This window comes from Lepisosteus platostomus, chromosome 10 (assembly GCF_059453375.1).
Source record: "Lepisosteus platostomus isolate fLepPlt1 chromosome 10, fLepPlt1.hap1, whole genome shotgun sequence".
NCBI lineage: Eukaryota > Metazoa > Chordata > Actinopteri > Semionotiformes > Lepisosteidae > Lepisosteus > Lepisosteus platostomus.
The window spans coordinates 46,015,846-46,041,203 of NC_142620.1; the positions used below are offsets into that span (position 1 = coordinate 46,015,846).

The 25,358-nt window shown below is 34.7% G+C and overlaps 1 protein-coding gene across 5 annotated transcripts in view; it reads right to left on the minus strand.

The window, feature by feature from the left end:
* Positions 1–25,358, minus strand: part of tenm1 (teneurin transmembrane protein 1) — a 339,710-nt gene that overhangs the window by 212,711 nt on the left and 101,641 nt on the right. For 4 of the 5 annotated variants that reach the window (XM_088596739.1, XM_088596742.1, XM_088596741.1 and 1 more), the window contains one exon: positions 306–576. In XM_088596739.1, coding sequence (XP_088452865.1) covers positions 306–525 — 220 coding nt within the window. In that variant the 5' untranslated portion in view covers positions 526–576. Of the gene's footprint in view, positions 1–305; positions 577–11,105; positions 11,188–25,358 lie in introns of all 5 variants that reach the window. The other variant, XM_088596740.1, reaches the window with a different exon arrangement.

The following is a 25,358-nucleotide window of genomic DNA, read 5'->3' on the forward strand; positions in this document are numbered from 1 at the left end:
CTAATAGTATACTTGGCTACCCATATTTCCAAGGGGCGTTTTGGCTGTAGTAGTAACCATGATATTGGAGAGAACATCCCATCTGATACCTTCTGCCTAAAGATACATTTCCTCTCATTATGGGCAAATTAATAAAGTACTGTTTGTGGATGACCCACTTTATACTTCCTTAGGAAGCAGTTTAGGTTGTCTTGGAGAAAGAAGTCATTTGCTTTACACATTTCTGATTTTAGTTTAATTATTTTTTTTCCAAAAACAAGTATTTTATTTACTCCATCAGGGTCTGAAATCAGCCCAAAACCTACCTTGTGTGGTGGGTTCAGTTGCTGCTTTCCGTTTCCTGCTGTGGCTGTTATAGTTCATTCTCAGCTCCTGCCCGTAGTCAGGCAGGGTTTCTCTGGACGTGTACGATTTTCGCAAGTTACGCCCATCTTCACTTTCATCTGAAGAGCTTGTGTAGGCCAGTTCCATTTCATGCCTAACCTTTGAAAGTGGCTGGTAGGGTTTGCAGTCCATCTGCTCCATGGCTGTTGAAGCTGTACTGAAGTCATTAAATCATGAAATCCACAAAGAAACCTGGAACAAGTGCAACAGAGATCAAAATTTTTAATTACTTTGGTATACTTTCATTATCAAGCAATCCAGCTACTTTTACCATAAAAATAACAGCTTTATCTCCATCTATGGATGTGGTGAGTCGAAGCCTAAACTTGTCACAATCACAGTCGACATCCCACCTCCAGAGGGCGCTCAACTTCTCTTTTCTCCCTAGCTCTATGTGATTGTTTATGTCCTCCCGGTGTGTCTTGTTTGTCTCTCTATTTAATCCTAGTGCCTCCAATGCTCAGGGCTCAGCATTAGCATATGGATGTCGTGAGGCCCGCTTAGCATCAGGTGACCCCACGTCTGTGGCCTGAGGGCATAGGCCTCATCCCTGACAACTCCCGCATCCTGAGCCCGGGGCTTGGAGGACCTCACCCCATGATTCCTACGTCTTGTCGTGTCTATGTTTCCCTTTCCCGGGGATTCAAACCTCACGTCGTGGCTGGATGGATTACTCAGATTCGGATCCTTGGACTGTGCCCTGACTTTTCTATGGACTCCCTTTTTGGATTGGATACCTGTGTCTTTTCTCCTCTTCCCCGTCTCACGAACTGTCCCTGTTTCTGTACGAATAAATCCCTGCTTGTTTGTACCTAAGTACGTCTCCTTTTCCTCCAGACTCTACTGCTTGCATAGGGTCTTATTACAAGCCCAAGATGGAGTGGGGGAGTAAACCTTGACATAACCTGGGAGAACTGGACCTGATACCAATCTATTGCAGGGTCCACTCACATTCAGTACATTCACATACAGTACACGTGGTAAAACAACTATTCCAGGCCTACTTTGTATTACGTGTGCAGGAAATAATTAATAGGAGAATCTAACAAACTTTTCTTTTATTAGCAAATCTGATTTTTATTTTCCCCTTGTTTACTCTGTGTAATAGGTTTCACCTTTCTATCTTTACTATGTAATAAGTTTAATCTTTCACAGGTTATCTTGTATACCCAGCTTTACTGTATCATTCTACCTCTAGTAACTTGTGAAATCGAGATGCTTCATTGTACAACATGCAACTAATGTGCATAACTTGCAGTGGACCTAGATATCCATAAAATAAATAACCCTCACACCAATAATTCATGATTCTTTATCCCTCAGGTAATTTTGTTTTATATAAATAGGTTTTTATACATTTTTGTCCTCTGTAATTGAGGTATTCCCAGTATTATAAATCTGATCTGAACCACCATAAGAATTGTGTATCATCATACATACCCCTTACACAAAAACTGTAAAATACAACCCAGTCGAAAGGGGTTTGAGTAAAACAGTAAAATTTAGAGATTTGTTTGGATAGCAAGACTTAAGTTTCTTAAAGTACATTATCTGCCTAATTATCTTATTTTGGCTGGAGGACTCTTTATTTTATTTCTTATCTCTGCTTTTAGTACAGAGATTTTTAATGAGAGGTATTAATTACAAAACTAATTGCTATTATTTCCAATACTTGTTTGTTGTGTTTTAATACATCTTGGTATGTAAAACAGATTTTTGGAGATACTACAGCTTAATTTGCATAGGATTGATTACAATTATTTAATTGACCAATTTATCTTGGTATTAAAAATATTTTGGGGGTGCTACTGAACCTGGGCATTGGCTCCGTCATGAGACATTGTTTCCTGAGGCTGTATTTTACATCAAAAAAGGAAAGGTCTTGCGAGAACTTAATCCAGTGTCAATTTGGAAAAGATTCCAGTAAAGCACAAAAACTTGAAAACATCTTCCTACTATAATTAAATAAATTAAACATTTTATTAAAAAAATAATTTAAAAAATCCTTATACTTATATTGTGCTTTTCTATACACTCCACTCAAAGTGCTTTACAGGTAATGGGGACTCCCTTTCACCACAAATATGCAGCATCCACCTGGATGATGCGACAGCAGCCATAGTGTGCCAGAACGCTCACCACACACCAGCTATCAGTGGGGAGCAGAACAGAGTGATGAAGCCAGTTCAGAGATGGGGTTTATTAGGAGACCATGATTGGTAAAGGTAAATGGGAAATTTGGCCAGGCCAACACCCCTACTCTTTTTGAGAAACACCCTGGGATTTTTAATGACCAAGAGAGTCAGGACTTCGGTTTTATGTCTCATCCAATGGACAGTGCCTTTTTACAGTATAGTGTCCCTGTCACTATACTGGGGCATAAGGACCCACACAGACCGCAGGGTGAGTGCCCCCTACTGGCCCCACTGATACCTCTTCCAGCAGCAACCTTACCTGTCCCAGGAGATCTCCTGTCCAGGTACTGACCAGGCTCATACTTGCTTAACTTCAGTGAGTTGCCAGTTGTGTGTTGCAGGGTGATTATAAATTATCTTATTCTATGATTCAGTTGACACTTCAGAAAAACTGAAGATAAACTTTTGATAATATTATACAACCCCATAAACTCACAATTAATTTTACCAACTGATGAACGAAATCATCCCAAAAATAACTAATATCAATGTTAATGGTGTGGTATCTGTTTTTGGAAATGAAAAAAAAAACCTGACTGCTAAAAAACCTAAAAGACACTTCTTCAGTGAGTTTTGTAAATTTAGATTAGGTTTCTTTTGCATATTTCAAAATAAAGCCTCCAAAAGATGGCTTTTATAAGATTACATTTTGCTGACCTCTTTTTGTACTTTAAAAAAATGCTGCTGGAATCTTTCCAGCCAATTAAGGCACCACTGCCAGACACAAAGTCGTCCGAGTACTGAGTATTCAGGCAGCCTGATCAATAACTGGGTGCACTGTCAGGGAGATCATAACTCCTTGCAAAGATACAGGCAAGTAACCTTTGAATGAGTGACTTAATGCTTCTATTCCACCAGGAAAGTCTCCTTTCATGACCTTTCTGTCAACCTCCTGACAACCACTATACCTGCTACAAGACACATTGTTAACTGCAAGAATTACCCCCATTCCAGGATGAGTACCACACAGCCCCTTGTGTGCTGTGAAAGTATGACAAGATGAGACCTTAAATTCTCCCTTCTATGCCCCCTAACCTACAGACAAGAAATGAAATGTTTTTGGGCAAAAGATAACCATATTTGTTCTGTGACACCTGTGATATTTAACAATGTTTAAGACAAATATGACAATCAGAATCTCATTAGAGGAGCTTCTCCCCTTCCTGCTGTAGTAATATATTATTAATTACATGTTCAGAAAATGTCTTGCTTGACTAATTGGTAGTTTAAGGCTTTTTTTAAGGGCCATTAGTATTCTCTGTGGAGGACTGCATTCTTGCTGGGCATCTTTTGCTCAAGACACTGATGCCTAAAGGTGTTTACATTCAAGCAGGTGTGGGCAACAAATTAAAAACTAGGCATCACACACTGTGTATGGAATAAGGTCCTCATTTCTTCAGGGGATTTCCACATCAAAAGCACATGAACTGACAGATGTGCAAGGCTCTGTACTCATGTACAAAAGAATGTGCATTCCAAGCGGCTTTAGTTTTGCCAGTTGCTGTCAAACCTTGATTTTTCTAGATTGTTAGCAGGTAATTAGACTGGTGGGGTATGTGTGGGTCATTACTTATTAATGCACATTTGAAGATTTTTTTTCTTTTTTATTCCTAGGATATCATCATAAGTAGACTATTCAACATAATTTTAGCTATGCTGTTAAACACTGACTATAATATATAAAATAAGCTTTGCCAGCAACATAATCCTAGTAGAAATATACTTCTTTCCCAGTGTCTCCTATAAGCTACCAATGCATACTTAGTAATTTTTCCATTGGAAAGTCAATTACTTCATGATTGCATGTGGTTTCCAAGTCATTACTGATTTCTTTACTCTTCGATTGACCTCAGAAGACAGCCATTTAGGGGATTCAGTTCAAGCTCTTTCAAACCATCTGGTAATCACCAATATCATCCTCTTAAAAATCAATATAATGTATATTCTGCTGAAATAGCTTAAACTGCAGGTCATTGCAGGTATAGTAAAAACCGATTCCTTGGTATTAGTTATTATTTGACTTAAGTCTCTTCCTCCTTTATATATGTTTTAAATTCAAGTTCCCCCTTTTTATCCACTTTACATTCAAGGCACTACACATAGCTAGAATGCTATTCTGTCAGAAGAAGCAAAAGTAATTAATGCAGTTAAACCTCTGCATGCCCTGTGTTTGTTCTTCAGCTGAACATTAAAGATAACATAAATAATTTTATCTTTAAGAACAGGAAATATTTTTTCATACAAGGTAACTACTTAAATGGAAACATATTTACAGACAGCTTAGACTAAATCCATTTTTACTAGATTTTGACAGATGTGGTTGGAAGTTTATTTTATATTTCCCGACCTAACATTACATAACATTTATAGGAAATATTAATATATTGATATTTGCTGCCTTATTGATTCATTTAGGAGGTTGCTCACTTAAAGGGCATACATCTAACGACATTAGCTCAATCAGTCTTATAATTAATCTATGTATGGCACAGTATGAGACTTGTATATGAATGAAATTTACAATTACAATTACAGTTTTATGTGTAAAATATTAATTGTTCTACTTAAATAATCACAATTGATTAAATGTAACTTGTATATCTATACAAAATGGAATGACTATAAACATTTTTTCATAGTCAATGATCAGCATCAGTTAACATTCATTGCTCTTATTTTTTGCAAAAATTATCTTATATTTGTTTCAAAACACACAAATATGTATGGATGTCACATTATATTGCAGCTTTTTGTAAAACACATTCATATGTGTATATACATGCATATTTATATACTGTATAAATATATTCATTTATATGCTGAAGCTTTACAAATGGCAAACATTTAGAAAAAAAAGAAGTAAAGGAAAAGCCTACTTTGCCAAGTTGTTGAAGCCAATAACCAGGTTTCTTTCAAGAATCATAAAGAAAGAGAGATCCTTGGATCAATTAAAATAAACCAACAGATTCCAAAGATCACACTATGAAATGCAAAATTGCAGTATTTGCCAGGTGGTACTGAAGTTGTCTGTCTTTGATACCCAGCATTCCAGGGCTTCAAAACAAAATCTGATTTAATAAGATAATAAAGACAGAGCATTAATTGTGAAGAAATATATATTTGATTAGCTTCAAGGAATCTTACATAATGTTTGAGTATAGGGTCGAGTGGTTTTCGGATTGATTATGAAAACAGGGGTATAAAATGAGAATTACAGTATAATATTGCATTCTGTAAAACACTGATGTTACACTGATCGTGTTAACTAATCAAAATATATAAAAAAATAAAAAAATATATTTATATTAGAAAATAAACCATGCTGCAGATTCAGGGTACTAGTTACTGGGCAGGCAGTAGGGGCTCACTCACTAGCTAGATTCATCCTGTTGTGCAGTTAATTTGAAAGGTGTGGGTAATAATTTTCAACTCGGTTTTATTTAGCTTTGCACTTCTTCCATGCAGGTCCCCATTGGCTACAAGCAAATTTGCGAATGTTAAATTTATAGTTGAGAACATAGTCTATGTTGAGAACCTTCTGTATTTGAAAGAGCCAAAAAAAAACAAACAAACAACTGTAGCCTGTGTAAAACATCCAATTAAAAACCTTACTCAGACAAAATTTTGCAACATCATATCACCTGGAAATAAAGACATTTCCCATATTAGGGCTATAAAAATTAAAATGTTAACTTTCAGTCCTTTAGTTGACCATATTTGACATTCTTTGTAAGAACAGATTGAGAAGAAACACACCTGGCTTTCATTGCCAATTAAAAAAAACAATGCAACATTATATATGCATATGTTAGTCAATCTGTATTCAGAACACTAGCCCAACCTCACAAAAATGAAACAGAGCACACCTAAAAAGCTCCTTAAAATTCCCATTCTCATGGTAAACTCTAATCATGAACAAAGGCAGTGTTTTTTGTTTCAATGAATAATCCCAGACCAGCTATATATCACAAAGAAGGAATGGTTTCTATATATTATCTAGACCAGGCCAAACTGAGGGGACTATAAAACTAAATCATGCACCCAACAAATGCCAGTTACAGTCTAGTATTGATCTATTTCAGAATGAAAACCTGCATTAATAACATAGTTATTATCTAGTAGTATTTCCTGTCGGTCTCATCACCATACAGTACATTAAAACTACCGTACCTCTCAGGTACACTGTAAATAAAGTTATACTGAAGTATTGTACACAAGAAATGTATTACCCATTTGTTATATAACAATTATTTACTTACAGCTACTAATTTTTTTCACTGTTTACTTTTACTTAATATTACCTTTATATATGTAATGGTATTTAATACAATTACTAATTGACAGAATTGCAGTAAACTGCTACTAAATTGGGCTAATAACTTGGGCTACGAACTGCAATCTGCTCTGCTTCATAACTTTTTCACTTCCTCAGAAGAAGTCAAGGAATAATACTTTTCAAATCTTCCTAAATTATGAGGGGAGATTTGAGAAAAGGAAAGCCTGCAAATGACATTAAACAGTCTCTGTCCACTGTAGGAAGGTCTACAAAAAGGAGTAGAACTCATTTGTTAAGAGTTAAAGAGGTGGGTTCTAAACAGATAATGGAAATTTGCAAGTCTAATTAGGCTCTGAGCATGAAACCTGGCCTGAAGTACACAATGATACCTCCCAGCCTGGGATGAGCCAGTATGTTCATAAAGGAACCATCTTGAATTGAATTAATTAGGCCCCATGGTGGTTTAAATGCTAGAACAGGAGATTACAGAAGGTTCTATGTCTGTAAAAAGTTTCATTAAGTCATATAAAAAGATTTTTAATCTCTTATTCATTGTGTTTACAGTACACAGTCAAAAACAAAGCATCCATGTAACTTGAGGCAATACTGAGGACAGGTCTGTTTTCTTAATTTCACCATACTTAGGTTAGACATTTGCAATTAACTATCCTATATACAGTATATACTATATGTAGTATGACCATCATCGCATAAAGTAAAAGATAAAAATAAAAAACAGATCTAGTCTTTTAAGAAAATAGGAATTTCATAGTTAGTAAAATAGTTGAACGTGTAGTATGCTATCTTTCAAAATAAGATTATACTTGCATTTACATTTATGTCTTTGTGGATATATTATATATTATAATTCTAAAACATACAAAATAATTTAAAATTGTATTGCAAAACAGCAGCATTTAACCTAGGGGTTACCCCTTCTCAAACTGTCATTCATAACACTTAATGCCAGGTGGGTACTTCAGAGAATTTTAAATTAATCTGTATAGTCCTAAGTGAAAGCAAATTACATTTCTTCTGTTATTTATTCTCACTGTCCTTCTGGTGACCTTTCTATTTTTTCTGAGTACCTCAGCACTTCCCAAACTGCAAGGCTGATGTTTAAGTTTATAGTGCCCATTAGCCAGGGCCAATGCTACCACCAGTTAGCCTAATTATGCATGCCTCAGAATTTTGGAGATCTGGCTCTTTTTTGGTAATTAGGGAAATAAAATATTCATGCCAATTCCTCTGTCATACGAGAAGCGGTCTGTTTTCCATTCTGTTATCCTGACTTGGGTACAGAGAGAATACGCTTCATCAATGTGCTGCAGGCAAGCTCCAGGCGTGTGATGCTCAATTCTCTCAAGTATAATAATTCTCCTTCTTTGCTTTTTGCTTTGTAAAGTTTCAAGCCTTTTTTGCCTTATCTTTAAAATATATTCTGCATACTTTTTTGCATTATTTTAGCCACCCAATTAAATTCCAGTGTTTGTGTGTTGCGAGTAAGGAGTGTGTGTGTGTGTATTTATCCCACAACACATTTTACTGATCAGATTTAAACACTGAACTGAAAGTATCATCACATGACTTATACAGCTTGCATGTTACTGTCATGGATTCCAATCAAGCACAGTCAGCTTTGCATCACAGTATATTAGTTTGCTTTCACTTTGCCTATTTTATAAATTTTCTTCACACATAACCATTGCTAGAATGAGGTCAGTGATTTGCCTGAGTTTTGAAGTGACAATTGTAATATTATTAATGCTGAAACAAGACAACAGAAAACTGATGTCAGCAGTTGAGTCTAGTACAATTCAAGAGTGTCTCCAGGGTTTAATAACACCAACTGCTGCGCCCAATCTAATCTTGCACTGGTCATTTTCCAGTGACAGATATAAATAATGGATACTCAAATACGTGCAAACATCACAGCAAAGATCACCATGAATAATGGATCTTTGCATTATTGGATACTTTCTTGTAAATGACATAAATAAGAGATACTCAGGTTCAAATTATTAAACTAAACATCATTTCATCTTAGCATTAGTGTCTCTGGAGCATACTTGATATAATATATGTACATCTATTTATGCTCTTGAAAGGTTATTACCTAGTGCAGACAGCAAGATATAGCTAAGACAGACTATTACATCTAAAGACTCAAACAAAAAAACAAATATTCAAGAGAGCAGAAAAAGAATATTCATTATAGAGGATATCCATATGTAGTATAACATATTGTTAAATTATTACCCTGAAGTCTGTAAGCCTTTTACAGTATATGCAGCTATACAGTACTCATGAATCATACATGTATTCACCTGTTTAAAAAAAAGTTAGAAAGAAAAGACTCACTAGTATGATTCTAGTTTTCAAATATACAATATGTCAGGAATTTATATAGAATAAGACTGCAGCTGAACCATATAATAAATAAATAAAACAAATCCCATACATACAGTATCCCACATACTGTATCTATCCTGCTTTTTTTTAGGTATGAGTGAATAAATACCATATAATTTCAACAACAGAATGCAATACTAAAGAAAATAACAAAACAGGTAATGTAATAAGTCTTTCAGAATTCATGGTTCTTCACCACAGACTGAAGAATCACCATGGGCTCAGCTTTCGATTTCTGCCCTAGGTTATGTAGGTTTTTCTATTATTAAAATCTGAAATTTCCATACAAGGGTGGCTTGTGTAGGTTTCTTTGTAAATCTGTAATTTTAATGAGTACAATTACAGCAAACATGAATAATAAAAAGGGTCTTACACGGAAAATCATCATTATTGCTTTGTGTACCTTAGAAACCAATAACAACAGAAACAAAAATCCTAATAATCACAAATTTATTTGTTCCAGAGTAAAGTGAAAATGGCAGTGAACTGCACCTCAAAATAACATAAAATGTAACAAAAGAACAGCACTATAAAAGATGTATGCTTCAGATACTATCAATCTGAGCATGTCACAGAAACATATGGTTTTATCAAGATAATCACAATACACTTAAAGAACTAGCAGAAGAGAATTTTCAGAAATATTATGTTTTAAAGACTGAGTATTTCCTTGTAAAAATATCACATTTAGCAAAAAATATCTGTTTACATTTAATCTCTTTCATAAAAAACTGAACATAATGAAAAAAATCTAATTTAATATCCTGCACAGGTAGGGGTGTCATACTACACATTGTTTTATATTCAAAATAAAATAAAATACTGTATATTGTTACCAAAACCTTTGGAGGAACGTTCACTTACTACTAGCCTAATGAATGATTTAAAAATCCCAAAGCTGATTTGCATTTCATTTGATGTTTTTCATTATTTAAAGCCCAAGATAAATTATACTGTAGCTTAATTTATTTTGGCACTGAAATACTTTTCCTCCCTTTTCATTAAACAACAAAATTAAACATGAACATTCAGTTTTAAAGACAGTATCCACACTTTTTATTACGAATTAGTGTTTTTAATACTGCTATTATTAATTACTATGTACATCAGAATTAGGTCATTCTTCAATATAATTCTGAAGTAGATTTTCAAGCATTAACTTTTTGTAAGTATAACAAATGCAACACTGGTAACACTATGAGTTTACTATATTAACTAGGCAGTAAGGTTCAAATATCTATTACATATCACATGATAGAATGTGTTTATATTTTAAAGATAATAATAATTATAACAATAAACTAAAATCATCTTATAAAGTGCCTTTAAAAGAAACCATTTCAACGAAGCTATAAAGACGCCTTACACTAGTATAGCAGAATCTTTGCAAATCGTTGTATTTTTAATAATAAGGTGTTTCAGACTCAATTTGGGCTCAGTTTAGTTCATCCGTGTCTCTTGCCATTACATTACGTTTTTCCACCTGAGACCAATACTGCAGCTAGAGGCTAAGGTTGATTCCTATTAATATCGAAATGTGCACCCGCAGTCTAATGGAAATTGGTGGGTAGGGAAGTTAAAGAGGAGGGGAGGGGGTCGCATAATTATATCATAATTATATCAGACACTAAACCTAACCTCCACGTTAAAGCATAAGTGAACGATAATTTCTGCTGTGGTGTCACCTGACAGCATGTTACTTTTTGAAGACTCCAACACAAGTTTATACTTTTATTGTATTACATCAAAATCTAAGAAAAACAGTGGGTCTGTCCACCTCCAGTGATTACAGCTACATTATACCGCAGCATTGATTCCATTAAATGTTTACCACTCACTTGTCTTCTCATGAGACGTGAAATCTGCCACCTGTCCTTCTGGTTCATTAACTGCTTGTTTCCTGGGCTGGGCTTTATTTCACTAGGAATAACAACACCCAAGAATAAATTCATTACTGAATGGGTTATGGAGTGTTTAGTGAAAATTAATCTAAACCCACTTGGCTAAAGGGCTAACCTCCTGGCCATAGGACGAGGAGACCAGGACCCCCAGACTGAGAAGTGACCAAGGGATAGCTGTAAATACAGTAGGTGTAGATGGGGTGGAGGTGGAATGCAAAAGACATACTGTAAACGAAGGAGAGAAGGTGATCATGTACATGTATAGTGGGACATATATACACGGACATGTATATTTATAGTGTTGTAGGAGAGGAGATGACATCAGGACTGACAGCCGAGTCTGATTGAACTTGGTTGTTGTCATCCCTCCCGAACTTTCGTTACAAACTCCATTTTGGTGGGCTTTTCATCCTCTAATTACTGACTGGATTAAGACTCTTGAGGCTGTGTGAATTGACATATTATATCGAAGAATAGCCCTGGCCTGTTACAGTCGTCAGGGATCATGGACCATTCTCTCTACTTTGAGCATAATGGATCACTCCTGTGGGACATGCCATTCTCTTCAAGGGGCTTTGTGTGAGAGTTTTTTTTAATTAGGAGTGACTATTTAAAACTTAAAAAAATATTTAAAGTTCAAGTCACACCTTAATAAGATCAGTACTGTACTGTACGTCTACAATGACAAAAAGATATGAAGGAATTTATGCTTTTGCTGAGTTTTCCAGAAATGCTTCAGACCACATTATATAGTAGCTTCAAAGGGCACTTGTGGCATGGCACTGAGATTGAACTGTCTCTTAAATAAATATTTATGTAGCTCAATGTAGTTCCTATATGGATTCCAAAAAAGCATACGTAGGGAAAATACAGGATGATTTATTCAGAAGAAAGTGCATGATGATACAATGGTTAATGTATGTAACAATGAAGCCTGAATTCTGCAATAACAAGTAACTTTTCTGGGCCATGAATATATCGCTTAGGGAAGGAAAGTGATAGACAGGTCGAAATCTAACTCCAGGGCAAAAATCCCTCATGCTGTGGATATACTGCTTGTATCTATTTTCAAGAGGCCCACATAAACCCATTACCCTGGTGACCTACACAAAATTCAGACTCAGTCTCCAAAGAATTAAAAAGGTTGGAGGCAAAATTAAAGACTCTAAGATATACAAAATGAAAAAACGAGAATTGCTAGGTCCCTTCCAAACTGCTCTTCTGATATATTTTTAATTAATCATATGGCAATATTGAAAAACAAAATAAAAGAATAGTTCATGTCAGGATATATTATAAAATTTCATTTCTTTTTGACTGTTAATCAGAACACTTGACATCTCAAGATAGGAATATTTTCAAACCTTGAGATATACCTTCTGCCCTTGAGGAAGAGATGTATACCGCATGCCTAGACTTCATTTACAGTATAGCTCCTGACCTATGCAGAGAGGGTTTTGGTAGCCATCTCTACCATAATCTTTCCTTTTCAATTTCTGCAAAGCAATCTAAAATTTGCAAAGAAAAAGACTGTTAGTTTATGCAAAAATGCAAACTTGCTTTTAATCACTTGTTTATCCTTCTTGTCCTCCTTGAGTTCTTATCTGATTTCACAGGAAAGAGGAAAATTACTAATAAAACCTACTGTAAAAAGTTGTAACCATCTTGTTGTGCATTTGTCCAGTGCATACTGTAAATAAGGTTTACTGACGTGGTGGTTGCATTACCATAATGAAAGGAGGTATTGTAAAAAAAACCCACCTTTTTCCTCATTTGCATACACTTAAAAGTGATTAATAATAAAATCATGATGGTAAATGGCAGTAACCATGTAGGCTTGTTAACAGTACAAATTTAATGTTTTATTCCATTTTTACATGATTCATGTGTTAGTATCTGACAATGTATATTTTTAATTAATGTTGATTTAATATACAGTATGTTGTATCAGTAAAATAAAGGAGTTTTATTTCTGAAGGTAACATAGGTACAGGTCAACTTGATAAGCTTGTTTGTCAGAAGAAGGGGAACTGGTGACATTTTTCAACTCAATTCTGTTAGCCCTTACCTTTAATCTACAAAATTATTTCTGTTTCTGATCATGAGACAAGGCAAAGGATTTAACACACAAAACAACTTTACATCTTTGTCAGGAGCTGGTCAGAGAAACAAAGAACAAATCCTTGTAGAATTGTGTAGTTTCTGTGCTTGAAAAACGAATCTACATAACCTTGTTACTAGATCTTTACAGTACTGTATGAGAATGAGTTGCACTTCTTCTCAATGTGGGGATAACAAGATTTTACAGTATATCCTCTTTAAACGTTTAAATTATGAACAGCCAGTAAAGGCCCCCTTGTTCACTTCCAGATGTGACTCTAATAGAATGGAGAAATGCTGCCAGATACAATACAAAAAAGTTTGTGAGCTAACTTTTCTAATTTTCTTTATAAAAACCTTTTTTTTTTTCAGTTCTGACCGTTAACAATTTTATACAAAGTGTTGTTGGAGATGGGAACAAATTGCCTAGCAATATTGTTGATGCCAATAGCGTCATCTTTTTAAAAAAACAGCCGAGCTCTTTCTGTAGCTAATACCAGTCAAAAAAGCACCAGAGCACACACAAGATTAATAGATTCTTAAGCTCTAATTGAAATAGCAAACCTTTGGAGAAAATACCCATTTTAAAAAGAAAAAACAGACATTTGAGACAACACCTTCATGAGAATTGAAGCAAACTGAAAAACACTTTTGCTTCTATGTCATGAAAAGATCATGATCAGGGTGTACCCATTTTAAAATTGTAATGTCTTAATAAGTACTTGTGATTTTTACACATTTGTACCTGTGTTAAGTTATAAAGCAAAAATCTTACAATTCCTATACTGTACAGTATGTCTTTACAATGAACGATGGTACTTATCAAGTATTGATATGAATACCTATTCACATGAAAAGTTCCAGTAAGTGCAGGGTGCTAAACAATTCAAGAGTTTTTAAAAAAAGTTTCTGTTATGTTCACCGACTGTCAGGGACCTCTTTGTAGTTATTTGACTGAATATTCCTATATTTTCTCTTAACCTTCCTGTGAAGGCACCATCGACTTGAGAAGTGAATGACTACAACAGGCCTGAGGGCTAGCAGAGGCTATGAGCCAAGATTTCAGTTTGTTCACATCTACTCAGTGCAGTGCACTCTCTTCTCCAATAGAAATAATTGCCCAGCAGGAGAAGAGATGACCAGCAAACTCATTTAACATGTTATCTGCTGAAGAGTGTCAAAGTTCAGCACTCAGTTATTAATACCTGTTGGGAAGCATGGGACCCACTTCACTGATTGATGTGTTCAGAATATTATGTAGGGAAAAATAATCTTTCTGTCAGGCATAGGGCATTTTACAACGCTGCTTTCCAAATTATTCTAAATTGTACATAGACCGGCAGACAAGTTTGTTAAGAAACTATATACATACACACACAAATACAAAAATAAGATGTACACTTGGCATTTACCATTGTTCCAAAACACAAATGACAACATACAGTATACCAGTGGCACTACATCATCTGTCATTTTTAATTCATTAAGTTCATAAGGTCGCTTGTTCTGGAACACAGATGACAATATGATCTTGTTGTGAAGGACACTGTAAAACTGAAGGGCATGAAGAAAAAATATTCTGGATGTTTTTGAGGTTGTTGGGGTTTTTTTTCGCAAAGGAAGTGTCTACTTTCTACTTGTCTCCCCCTAGAGAATAGCAGTCATTACAATGAGTTTTTGACTAAATTGATAGATTGTCCTTTCATAGCTGAAGAAAAAGGGTTGCCATTTTTAGAACATCACTGAGAAGACTGGGATGGATACTTTGGACACATAAGGTGACACAACTGAACAGCAATTATAGAAAATCCATTGAAAAAAAGTATATTGCACCATATATCTTTTAATCTTCCAGTATTTTTGTAAATAAAAGATACAAATGTATATATAATACACTTAACATACAAAGACTCCAGTTTATTTTAACCATTGCATACAGTATGTACTGTAGATTAGGAAGGTTCATGAGTGATACAGGAAGTGCTGCAGATGTACTATAACTGTTATTCAATGTGTAATTTATTTAAGATGTTACGGTACAGTATGTACAGTATACGGTATGTATAACCTCTTGATAATATTTTCTGAGTCTCTCATTAGAAAACATTAAAATATTTCAGTGTTATTAAGTTAGTATTATCTTGCAGAAAAATGACAAGATCCTCAATGTCAATAAATACCTCATAGCAAAACATAAATTTTAGTTTAGAGTTCTGAATGGTTAGGGAATAAAAAATTACATTTTCTAGATACAGAAAATGGACTTCTGAGTGTCTCTGTAAAACAGAATTTGTATAACGTTAGCCCATGAAAAAATAACACAAAACTTTTTTTCCAATCTCAATCTCAGTATTTTCATATATTTTCCAAAGCATTAACCTTGAATTATCACTGTGATCATAACAAAACAGATCTAGCACAGGAAATTATTACACAGTGAATACAGCCATGTCCTTGATCATGAAACTTAAAATGGAAAATAAAGTTCACTATTTAGACTAACAAAATGGTACCTTTGAGTACATAAGAATCAGTAATACCTGTGGTACTGTATAAGACATGAAAGTATGCCTATACAATTATTTTTTTCACATTTTGCTTTAGTGATCAAATTAGGCATACAAATGCACATTTCATGTATTTTGTTGCAGTTTTAAAATGTTGATATTCATAACTTTTATGATTTAATTATTGAATGCACTGGCTTTGTAATCTAAAATATTACCCCCCAAAGAATCGAAGTAGGTTAATTAGCAGTAGAACAAATAACATGTGAAATAAGTTGTTTTTCATTTAGTTTGCTTCCGTATATTATTAACACAAGGTTTAAAACATTTTTAAGTGAAAGAAGTGTGCTGTGGAAAGAAAGCTTGTGAGTGCTGAAGTTTTTTAACATTCATTTTGAAGATTTCTACTCACATCTACTGGAAGACAAGGCTTTTAATATTCTAATTCTGCAAATGGTGTTGCTCTTCCAAATGTATTTCACTATACAGTATACATACTGTGGATCCTAAGGTTTGTTCTACTAGTGGGTTTTATATTTTGCAATACTATAAAAAACAAAACATGTTTCTGGTGCAACATAACACAAGTCTTTCCTGAATCAACACAGCATGAACTTCACCTTGTTGAATTTTGTGTTTGTTCCAGCAGATCCACTTCATCTTGAACCTGTATATTGTTGGGCTTGGAAATGATAAATAAAGATCTTATATCTTCACCACACTTTTCATGTCAATACTGAAGAGCACTACAAGATGCACAGTGCTTTGAAGAATAGTTTAATGGATCCTATGCACCTTTCAGTGAGGGTACCTGAGTCTGGTTCTTATGTATTCAGTATTGTATTTCTGCTCTGCTTCTGTTGTTGGTGCAGTATGTCCATAGCAGGTAACAGAAAAGGAATTTTTGTTTGTCTCCTAAATACCAGCAGATGCTGAATCTACTCTCCTCTCCAATGTCTTTTACAACGTTTGAAATGTAGTGTCTTTGTCATCATATTTGCACTTACAGTATAAGGCAGTTAATACATGCAATTTGAACATTTAATGAATTATACAGTTTAATTAGTTATATTCAAAATTATTCATTGTTAAATGATGTACTTATGCAAACTTTTGTTATGTATTCCTTCAAAAGTCAATACAAAGAACACTGACACCCCTCCATGTTGTGTTGTACCTCTCCAGTTGTTGGTTACTTAATGTTATTATTTGGTGTTTATATAAAATAACTGCAAAGAAGTGTAAGGTTCTGAAATAGCATAAGTGTTATTTTCTCACGAAACACCCTATTTTGGAAGACATTTATGCACTACTTTTGGAATTACCTATAGTATTCAAGAAAAGACGAGGCTTAGAGAGATATTGTACCCTTTTAACCATGAGACCTCGAGGATACTTGTGAACTAAGGAACAAATATCAAAAGGTTGTTTACTACACAATTCTAGTAGTCCACATGAGCTGTTGCCTTGACCTTAAGTGCATTAAAACCAGAAAATATTCACAACAGTCTCACTGGCATTTCCTCAACCGAATATACAGTACATCAACACCAGGAAACCCAGATTGAGTAAATGAGTTGTACTGTAGACACATGTTATATACTTAATTTTTTAATTTGTTTTCGCAGTTCACTTAATCTGTATGGATCCCATAAAATATCAGGAGACCAGACACCTTTTCCCTGTACCATTTCCTCCAGCTATGAGAAGCATTAAGCTCATTAAAGTATGAAAAAAATACATTTAATCCTCTGACATTTCAGTGATACAGCAATGCCTAATACTTTAGTCTGAAAACCTTAGCAGGATGTTCAGTACTACACTGCACTGCATTTGCTGCTTCAAAGCAATGTTCTTGCTGGCTCCTTTGAAGCCTCCAAACCACACCTTTTAAATTAATTCTAAGTACTAGAGCCACACAGCTGGTTCCTTGGCAAACCTCCTTTTTCCCCAATAAGGCCCGTTCATTTATTTAATACCCATAAGCTCACACATGGAGTTTTTTTACAAGTGAGTTTTTAAGGTCTGCTAATTCTGGCCCGCTGTAGGGTGCCCATTAGGTGACTTGATTTCCCGTTTGATATAAAATTCAGAAGCTTGCTCTTCAAACTGAGCATGCTTCAATTGAAAAACAGTATTCTTTTAACATCTGAGCAGTCTTTGTATAGCCTCAGGCATGCTTTGCACGTCTAAAATACTAAACACTGAAGATTGATGACTTGCAAAACTAGTGCTTGCTGTGACCCCTCTACACTTTCAATTTTGCTGCTGTGCAAGATATACATTGTCTTTGTTTTTCTAAGTCATTTTTATCTTTTCTAAACTTTTTTTTGCATTGTAACTGGTTTCAAACAATTACACTGGAAATAATTGTTTCTCGAATCTGCTGATCTTTGGTATTGACTAATAATCAGTTTGACCAAATGCTAAAGCATGTGTAGTGCACTGATAAGTTTAGATAACCTTGGGATAAAAGCAAAAAGGTCAAATTGATTGCCTTGTGTTATCTACAGTATAGTCATATTGAAAACCTCAATGTAAAAAGTTCAGAAGATACCAAACACCAAACATTATATTATATTAAATTATATATTATAATATTATATATTATATTTCATTAAATTAAATATGTACAAGATAAAATGAAAAAGATGTACCACATATTACATCACATATTATGATGATATTTTTTCTGGTCAGTTTTTTTGTATCTTGAATTATAGAAGAAACAACTTTAAAACAATATTGAGGATTTTAAGCTTATCTTTGCAGTAAAAACAAAATACCACAACAAATGAAAATCACAGAAAAATAGAAGGAATAGAAAAATATTCCTTACATGTCATTAATGTGAATCCAGACTCAGGCAGCTATGTCTGTGAGGTTGTTTTAAACTCAAGAACACATGATTTTTAAGTGACGGGAAAAAAAAAGATTTCTTTTTGATGCAGTATGCCTTCGCTTTGAAGTATTAGGAAGAAAAAACTGTCATCTGCATACATTTAAATCCTGAGCAAAGGAATGCCTAAAAATGAAGATAATTCAAAGTGAAGTTTACCAACAGTTAAGCTCTATTCAACATCTTTTAAAACAGGTAAACTAAGCTCATTTACATGATTTGTTTTTTTTTTACTTAAACTTAGCTTCTTAATGATCACATTATTTAAATAATGAAAATAAATATTACAGTGCTATTGATTTCTTTTAATAAGTTAGGCAAGTACTGTATAATCAAGTATTTGTTTTTCATCATAAAATACATTAAAATAATCGAAACAAATAATGAGAAAAATGCAAATGTGGCTATTTAGGGATTAACATTTTCTATTACATCAGGATTTCCTTAGTTGTGTTGCATAATATAGCACTCTCTTCTAAAAAGCACTAAAAAAAGGTTGATAAGAATGATACATACTGTAAATAGAAAGTCTGTACTGTAGTTTCCCCCAGGCATTACAATGTATAGAATATGCAGATAGTGGTTTAACCACACCCTAGTACTTAATCTGCATAAGAAATAATGTAAATTAATTTGGCAACTTTAATTTTGTGATGAAAGAAGAACAGTAATATTCAATGATGACTGAATCAAAGCAGCAAGGTAGGACACTACAGTATGTTTTATCCTTGAATTAATATGCTTTTATGGAGCTCAAATAGTATAATAAATCTCTGAACAAAAGCTTTAAAGTAAGCTGGATACAAACTTTGATGGAAGTGAGTGAAATTGAATTTTCTTATCAGTTTTAAAAATATGTTAGTGTAAAATGGGGAAATACTTATTTTGGAAATAAATAGTTGATAAGGAAAACAATACCAAAATCTGCTAGTGTAAAGCTATTTTGTGTGTAAAATAGGTATTTTTTGTGAATAAGACAGGTGATAAAAATAATACAATAAACACATTGCTTAAAAAATAACTATCTCTGTTATTAGAAGAACATAATATTGCAAAAATGAAGGAGTTCAAAGGAGAACAATATACTGTGTCAAACTACTTTGTCCGACACAGTACATTCCTATATTATACAGATTAGTAGGACTGATAGCGTAAATCTTATCTCTAATATAGGAATTGATTACTGTACTATAGATGGCAGACTGGATTTTTTAACCTTTAGTGATAAAGAAACAGAGGTGGCTAAAAAGATCAAAGTGAGGAGTACGTGTAATTGAATATTTATGGCATTATATATATAAGGTAAAGGTCTGGTCCAGTGACCCTTAAAGTGGGCTTGTCTAATGCATTAAATGTTAATGCCTATCTTTTTGACTTATGAGCTCACTCTTTTAATAACAGTGCCACAATGCATCAGCAGCTTGCCAAGAATATTACTACCCAGTGAAGCCCAGCTTTCAGGATATGGGGAGCTCCAGAGATCCTGACTTTAAAAAAGCAATTACATTATACTGACAAGGAGCTCCTGTGAGAAAGATCTTTTCCCAATGTTAGTTAAAAAGATCAAACATGTTTTGAAAGATTTTGGACACACTTTAAAGAACCTACGGGCCACAACATCATTACCATAATTCTAGTTCTTTAATCTTTCGTTAACAATGTACATCAAAGTGCTTTTAGAACGCTGTCTTCAGTAAAGCGCCATAAATGGCCAGAAGCAAAAAATTAGGTAGACTATTCTGAGATTTGTTCTATTTTTACTCCTAATGTGTAATCCTTACAAGTGATCAATCATTATTACAAAAAAATGAATAAGGATTCCTGTTCTAACAATCTGGACTAACATTTTAAAATAAAGAAATACATAATTTTAAATTTCTGTTTGCTGGGGTATTTTAAAATGTGGAAAGCAGGAATTTCAAATGACACCACATTCAGTTATTTTCATCCTAGCAAAACAGATTTCTAACTACAGTGACTTGACATATAGTATGAAAGTATTCATATGCAAATCCACATACATTCCCAATTTAATTAACATACATATTTTGTAGTTGTGAACCACGCTGATGAAACCATGAGAAAATCTGAGAAATTCAAGATTGAGGGCGGATTACATCATTGAATGCAAAAACACAATGTTTTGTGAAAAATCTACACTTAATCTACAATGTGTCATATTTTTAACTATTCAGTTAAGTGCATATTTCCATGTGGTTAATTCAAGCCCAGGAGTCCACCCTCAGAACAGGTCTTGAATCAGGTTAAGTACCAGTACAAATAACCTGACATCTATCAGAACATCTGCAGTTCCGGTGCAAAGACTGAGTAAAATAGATAAATAAAACAAAAACAAAAGTACTGTAAAGGAAAAAGGCTGACAAATGAAAATAATAGAAAACACATTTTTGTATTGCTACAAAAATCATAAAGCCCAGACACCGGTATCAATAAAGCAATAATATGAGCAGAATGAGGAGTTGCATCTCTACAGCTGTGGCAGTTTTACAAGAATAGCCTTTACTGTATGTAAGCAGGACAAACATTACTTATAAATCTACATTCATACAGTATATTCATAGAAACTTAATTAGTTCAAACATTTACAGTTGCTATGTCTTTTATAAGACTCTTTTATAAGTCTGTTAGTCCATGTTTTCATCCAACCCACATGACTTGTTGTCTCCAAGCATATGTACAGTATTGATATTTCAAAATCCGTATTTATACTACAGTATATACACATTTGTGCATTTAAATGTCTGAAACAATGAAATTGGAGAACACTAATAAAAACTCTGAATTTCCAGTGTATTCTTCAGTCTCCGACAGCTCTGACAATAGAATTATCTGACTTTTACCTCCACCAATCTCTGGTTTCACTTCACAGATGGCACTTTGTTTTTCCTGCCCACACTGTGTGAACCATATCTTCCCAGTACGAATTGTGCCTAGTCCTCCACTCTTGTGCATTGGCTTTCTCCCAGGCTGCTTCTTTAGTTTAGCTTCACTCATTCTCTTCTGCCAGTGTGAGATGTAATCTTTGTAGGTTTCTTGTCTTCCATGATACTGTGCATTGAACAGAAGGTCAATGGGGATTCTTGGGGTTCACCCAGAAAATAGGTAATAAGCTGAGAAACTAGTGGTCACACAATTAGTACAAGAGTACAATTTTACAATTAAGTGAATAGAGCTTTGCCAGGGATGTTTTCCAGTCTGCTTTCTCTTTTACAGTTAGAGTGCAGGGATAACAGTGTTCCATTAAATCTTTTGACTTGATCATTTCCCTAAGGATGATAGGGCATTGTTTTGTGGGGCCATAGATGCCACAGAGTCCTTTAAATTTTGAGAACAGCTGATTCTCCTACTTCTTCCCCATGTTGTGATATATCTTACTTGGAAACCCAAATCAGAGAGCAAAATTGTTTAAAATCTTCTTTGGCAAGAGTCTTGGCAGCTTTATTTTTGCTAGCTTATGCTTGGGTAAACCTACAGTAGTATAATGGTTCATCACCACCAGAATGTATTTATGCTTGCTCACAGTTTCCTTCAAAATCAATCCAGCCTGCACTGGGGCAATCTCTATAGGGTCCATGGTGTAGCCATCTCTTGAGACCATCTTACCAAGAAACCTCACTACCCTTTTGAACACCTCAAACTAACGAGAGGGACACCATACTGTCAGTAACTTTGCAGTACAGTTCATTAATGATTTTAAAATCCATCATATAAATAGTTCAGGTGGGTAGCTGCGTCAGCATGCGTAGGCTGCAAAGGAACAAGTAATAGGTTTATTCCATGCTGAAAAAAAGAAAAAAGAAAACACAACGTTTCAGCCGTGGAACCTTCTTCAGGTGTGCTCAAGAGCACAGAGCACAGAGGACAGACTTTTGAAATCCCTCTGTCTTCCCGTGAAGCATAACTGTGCTGTTCGTATTTTAAACCTATTACTTGTTCCTTTGCATCATATAAATAGGACTGGCAGATGAGACCTAAAAATTATTATTCCTCTGAAACTCAGCTAGAGTTGAAGTCCAAAAGGGATATAAATCCATGCATAAAGTCTCCAGGAGATAATGGAAGCTGTCCAAGATTGACCTCACAGTCTAGGAAACCCTCATGATAGGCCTTACTATGGTCATACACTGAAAACAATGAGATGTCACTCAAGGAACTTAGGAATTCCTGGATCCACGGGTCTAGGTGGTGATCAGGCACTGATTTTCTATTACCTGATCAAAACAGAGCCTCAAGATTCCTTCTTTTTTCCTTATACAAATGAAAGGAGACCAAAACAATTTTTCCAGCTTTGGTTGAGTAGGTTTTGCAGGTACTCTTTCATTTCATGGTGCAATGTCTTTGGAATTGATAAGTCTTCTGAAGAGTTGTGGCGTCTTTAAGTGTGATGTGCATGTTAAGAGGTGGAATGCAACCATTATTGTCATAAAATGCAAAAGCATTATATTCATCCTTCAGTATCTGCCTTATTACCAGCTCCTGAGTATCGCTTAAGTGGTTTGAATTGACTTGTGGTTGCATTTCTGCTTCCGTTTGTTTTTGCAATGTGCCATGGTATTCTCCTCTTTCAGTTTTTGTTCTTGGGATTTAAATAAAGAATAACCGTAGTTCAAGTAGCGTCCTTTATTTGTTTCTTTGCAATAATAACTATATATTCACTTATCCTGTTGCCCAATTGTCTATGGGTTGCACTACAGCTGTATATGCCTCTTGTTTGGGGATGAGCCAGCATGATATACTGTACTGGTCAAAAGTGATATAACACTTGGTTGTGTGTTTATAATACCTAAATATAAAAGCTTTATGTAGCTTTTTGAAACAGACATTTTGTCAGCTGAAAAATGGGTTATGTAAAAGGCCAGAGGGTTTTATTTATTTCACTGTTCCAGCTTTGTTTGTTGGTTTGGGAATATTTAAAATATACCTTCCTGGATACAACCTTGGTACCTTGTGTCAATTGCACATACCACAGGAGAAATGTTTCAACATCAAACCTTTTATAGCATTTAGAACACATGGTTACTGTGAATTTGGTCATGCTTGGTTTTAAAAAATGGACACCAGGTGAACTAAGTTTGTTAACATGCATCACAAGAGAACCAGGGCTAGTGTCACGGACTAGCCCAAGGGTTTATTTGGCAGTTGGGATTGGTCGTCTCAAAATCACTGATTGTGACCACCTTCTCTTTACTGCGTAAAGTGAAGTGCCTAGAAAAATGTGTAATTGATTCGAGAGTGATGCAATAATATCCAGTAAATAACAAGAATTGTTGTCATGTAGCAGCCCCAGGATATTCTGATGAACAGAAACTCACCCAGCCCGAACACATCCCAACCAATTGAGAACCTTTGAAATCCAAGGAACAGTCAGCTATTGACATGGACTGAACTGTTTGGACTAAAGTCTGGATTATGGAGCTTGCATTTTGAAAGAGTGTCTTTATGGGTTAGGTCTCTCAGAACAGATTATTATACTGTGTTCAGTACTTTCTGAGAATGGCTTATAATTTTTTCAAATGATCTACATTTTTTAACTTTTGGCTTGAGCTTTAAATTTTTAGGGTTTTGATGAACCTCTACATATGTCACAGTTTAATTTAAAGCTGCTGTTAAAATATATGAACCCTAATCAAAATTACAGAAACACTGTTTCTTAACTTAAATTACCTAAATTAATGCCTAAAAGGTATTAAATTAACTAAAAATACCTTAATAAAGCCTTCTGTCTTACAAGAGATATATGTAGTACAATATATATATACACATTACTACTGCTTACTCCACACAACAATTAAACATATAAATTCAATTTATTATTTTATGCCTTGCAGGAGTTTTATTGTATGAGTCTCACCTGTCTTAAAACATAAAAAGTACAAATGGAAGTCATGTGGCTCATCTAGCTTGTTTGCTTGCTAGCAGCTTAATGAGTCCACAATTCCATTAATCCTATTTATTAAACAATCCCACTGAGTCAGTGTCAAACATATGACTAGGCTGGTGTAAACAACTGTCTGGTATTTTTCACAAATGCTGGGGAGCTATCTGCATGGAGTTATAATGGTCTCCCCATGTACTGTATGGTGTTTCCTCTGGGTGCTTTGCTTTCCTCCCACAGTCCAAAGATATACTGGTAGACTAATTAGTTTCTGTAAAATTGGGCCAGTGGTGAATTTGTGCATCTGTGCCTGTGTGTGCCTTGTGATGGGCCCTTGATGATGTACCCAGCCCTGCACCTGTTATTTGTCAGGATAGGCTCCAGCTCCCCTGTTACTGTACTGGATAAAGGGTTTTAAAGATGGATGGATGCCAAACTCAAACTTAGTTTTAATTCATTTTAATTTGTGTTCATGGATCTTTGTTTTGCTGCTGATTTTGAAGACGTCCTTTGACTTGGTCAATGCCCTTCAGGAGCTGGAATATCTGAATAATGTTCTTAACCTACCCCACCTTCACGGTTGAATTAATACTGTTTTAAACAATTGCTTTAAAATGTAAAATCTCGCTGAAAGAGTTTACTATACCCTCTTTTTCTAAAATTAGCCTTTAGGTCACAGTAGCTGGGGGAGTAACCAGTTACAGAATGCCTGATTAAACAGTCCCTGATATATAGCTCACACTGCAAAGTTACCTTAAAGGCAAAAATTCAAATAGGAATAACAGTTT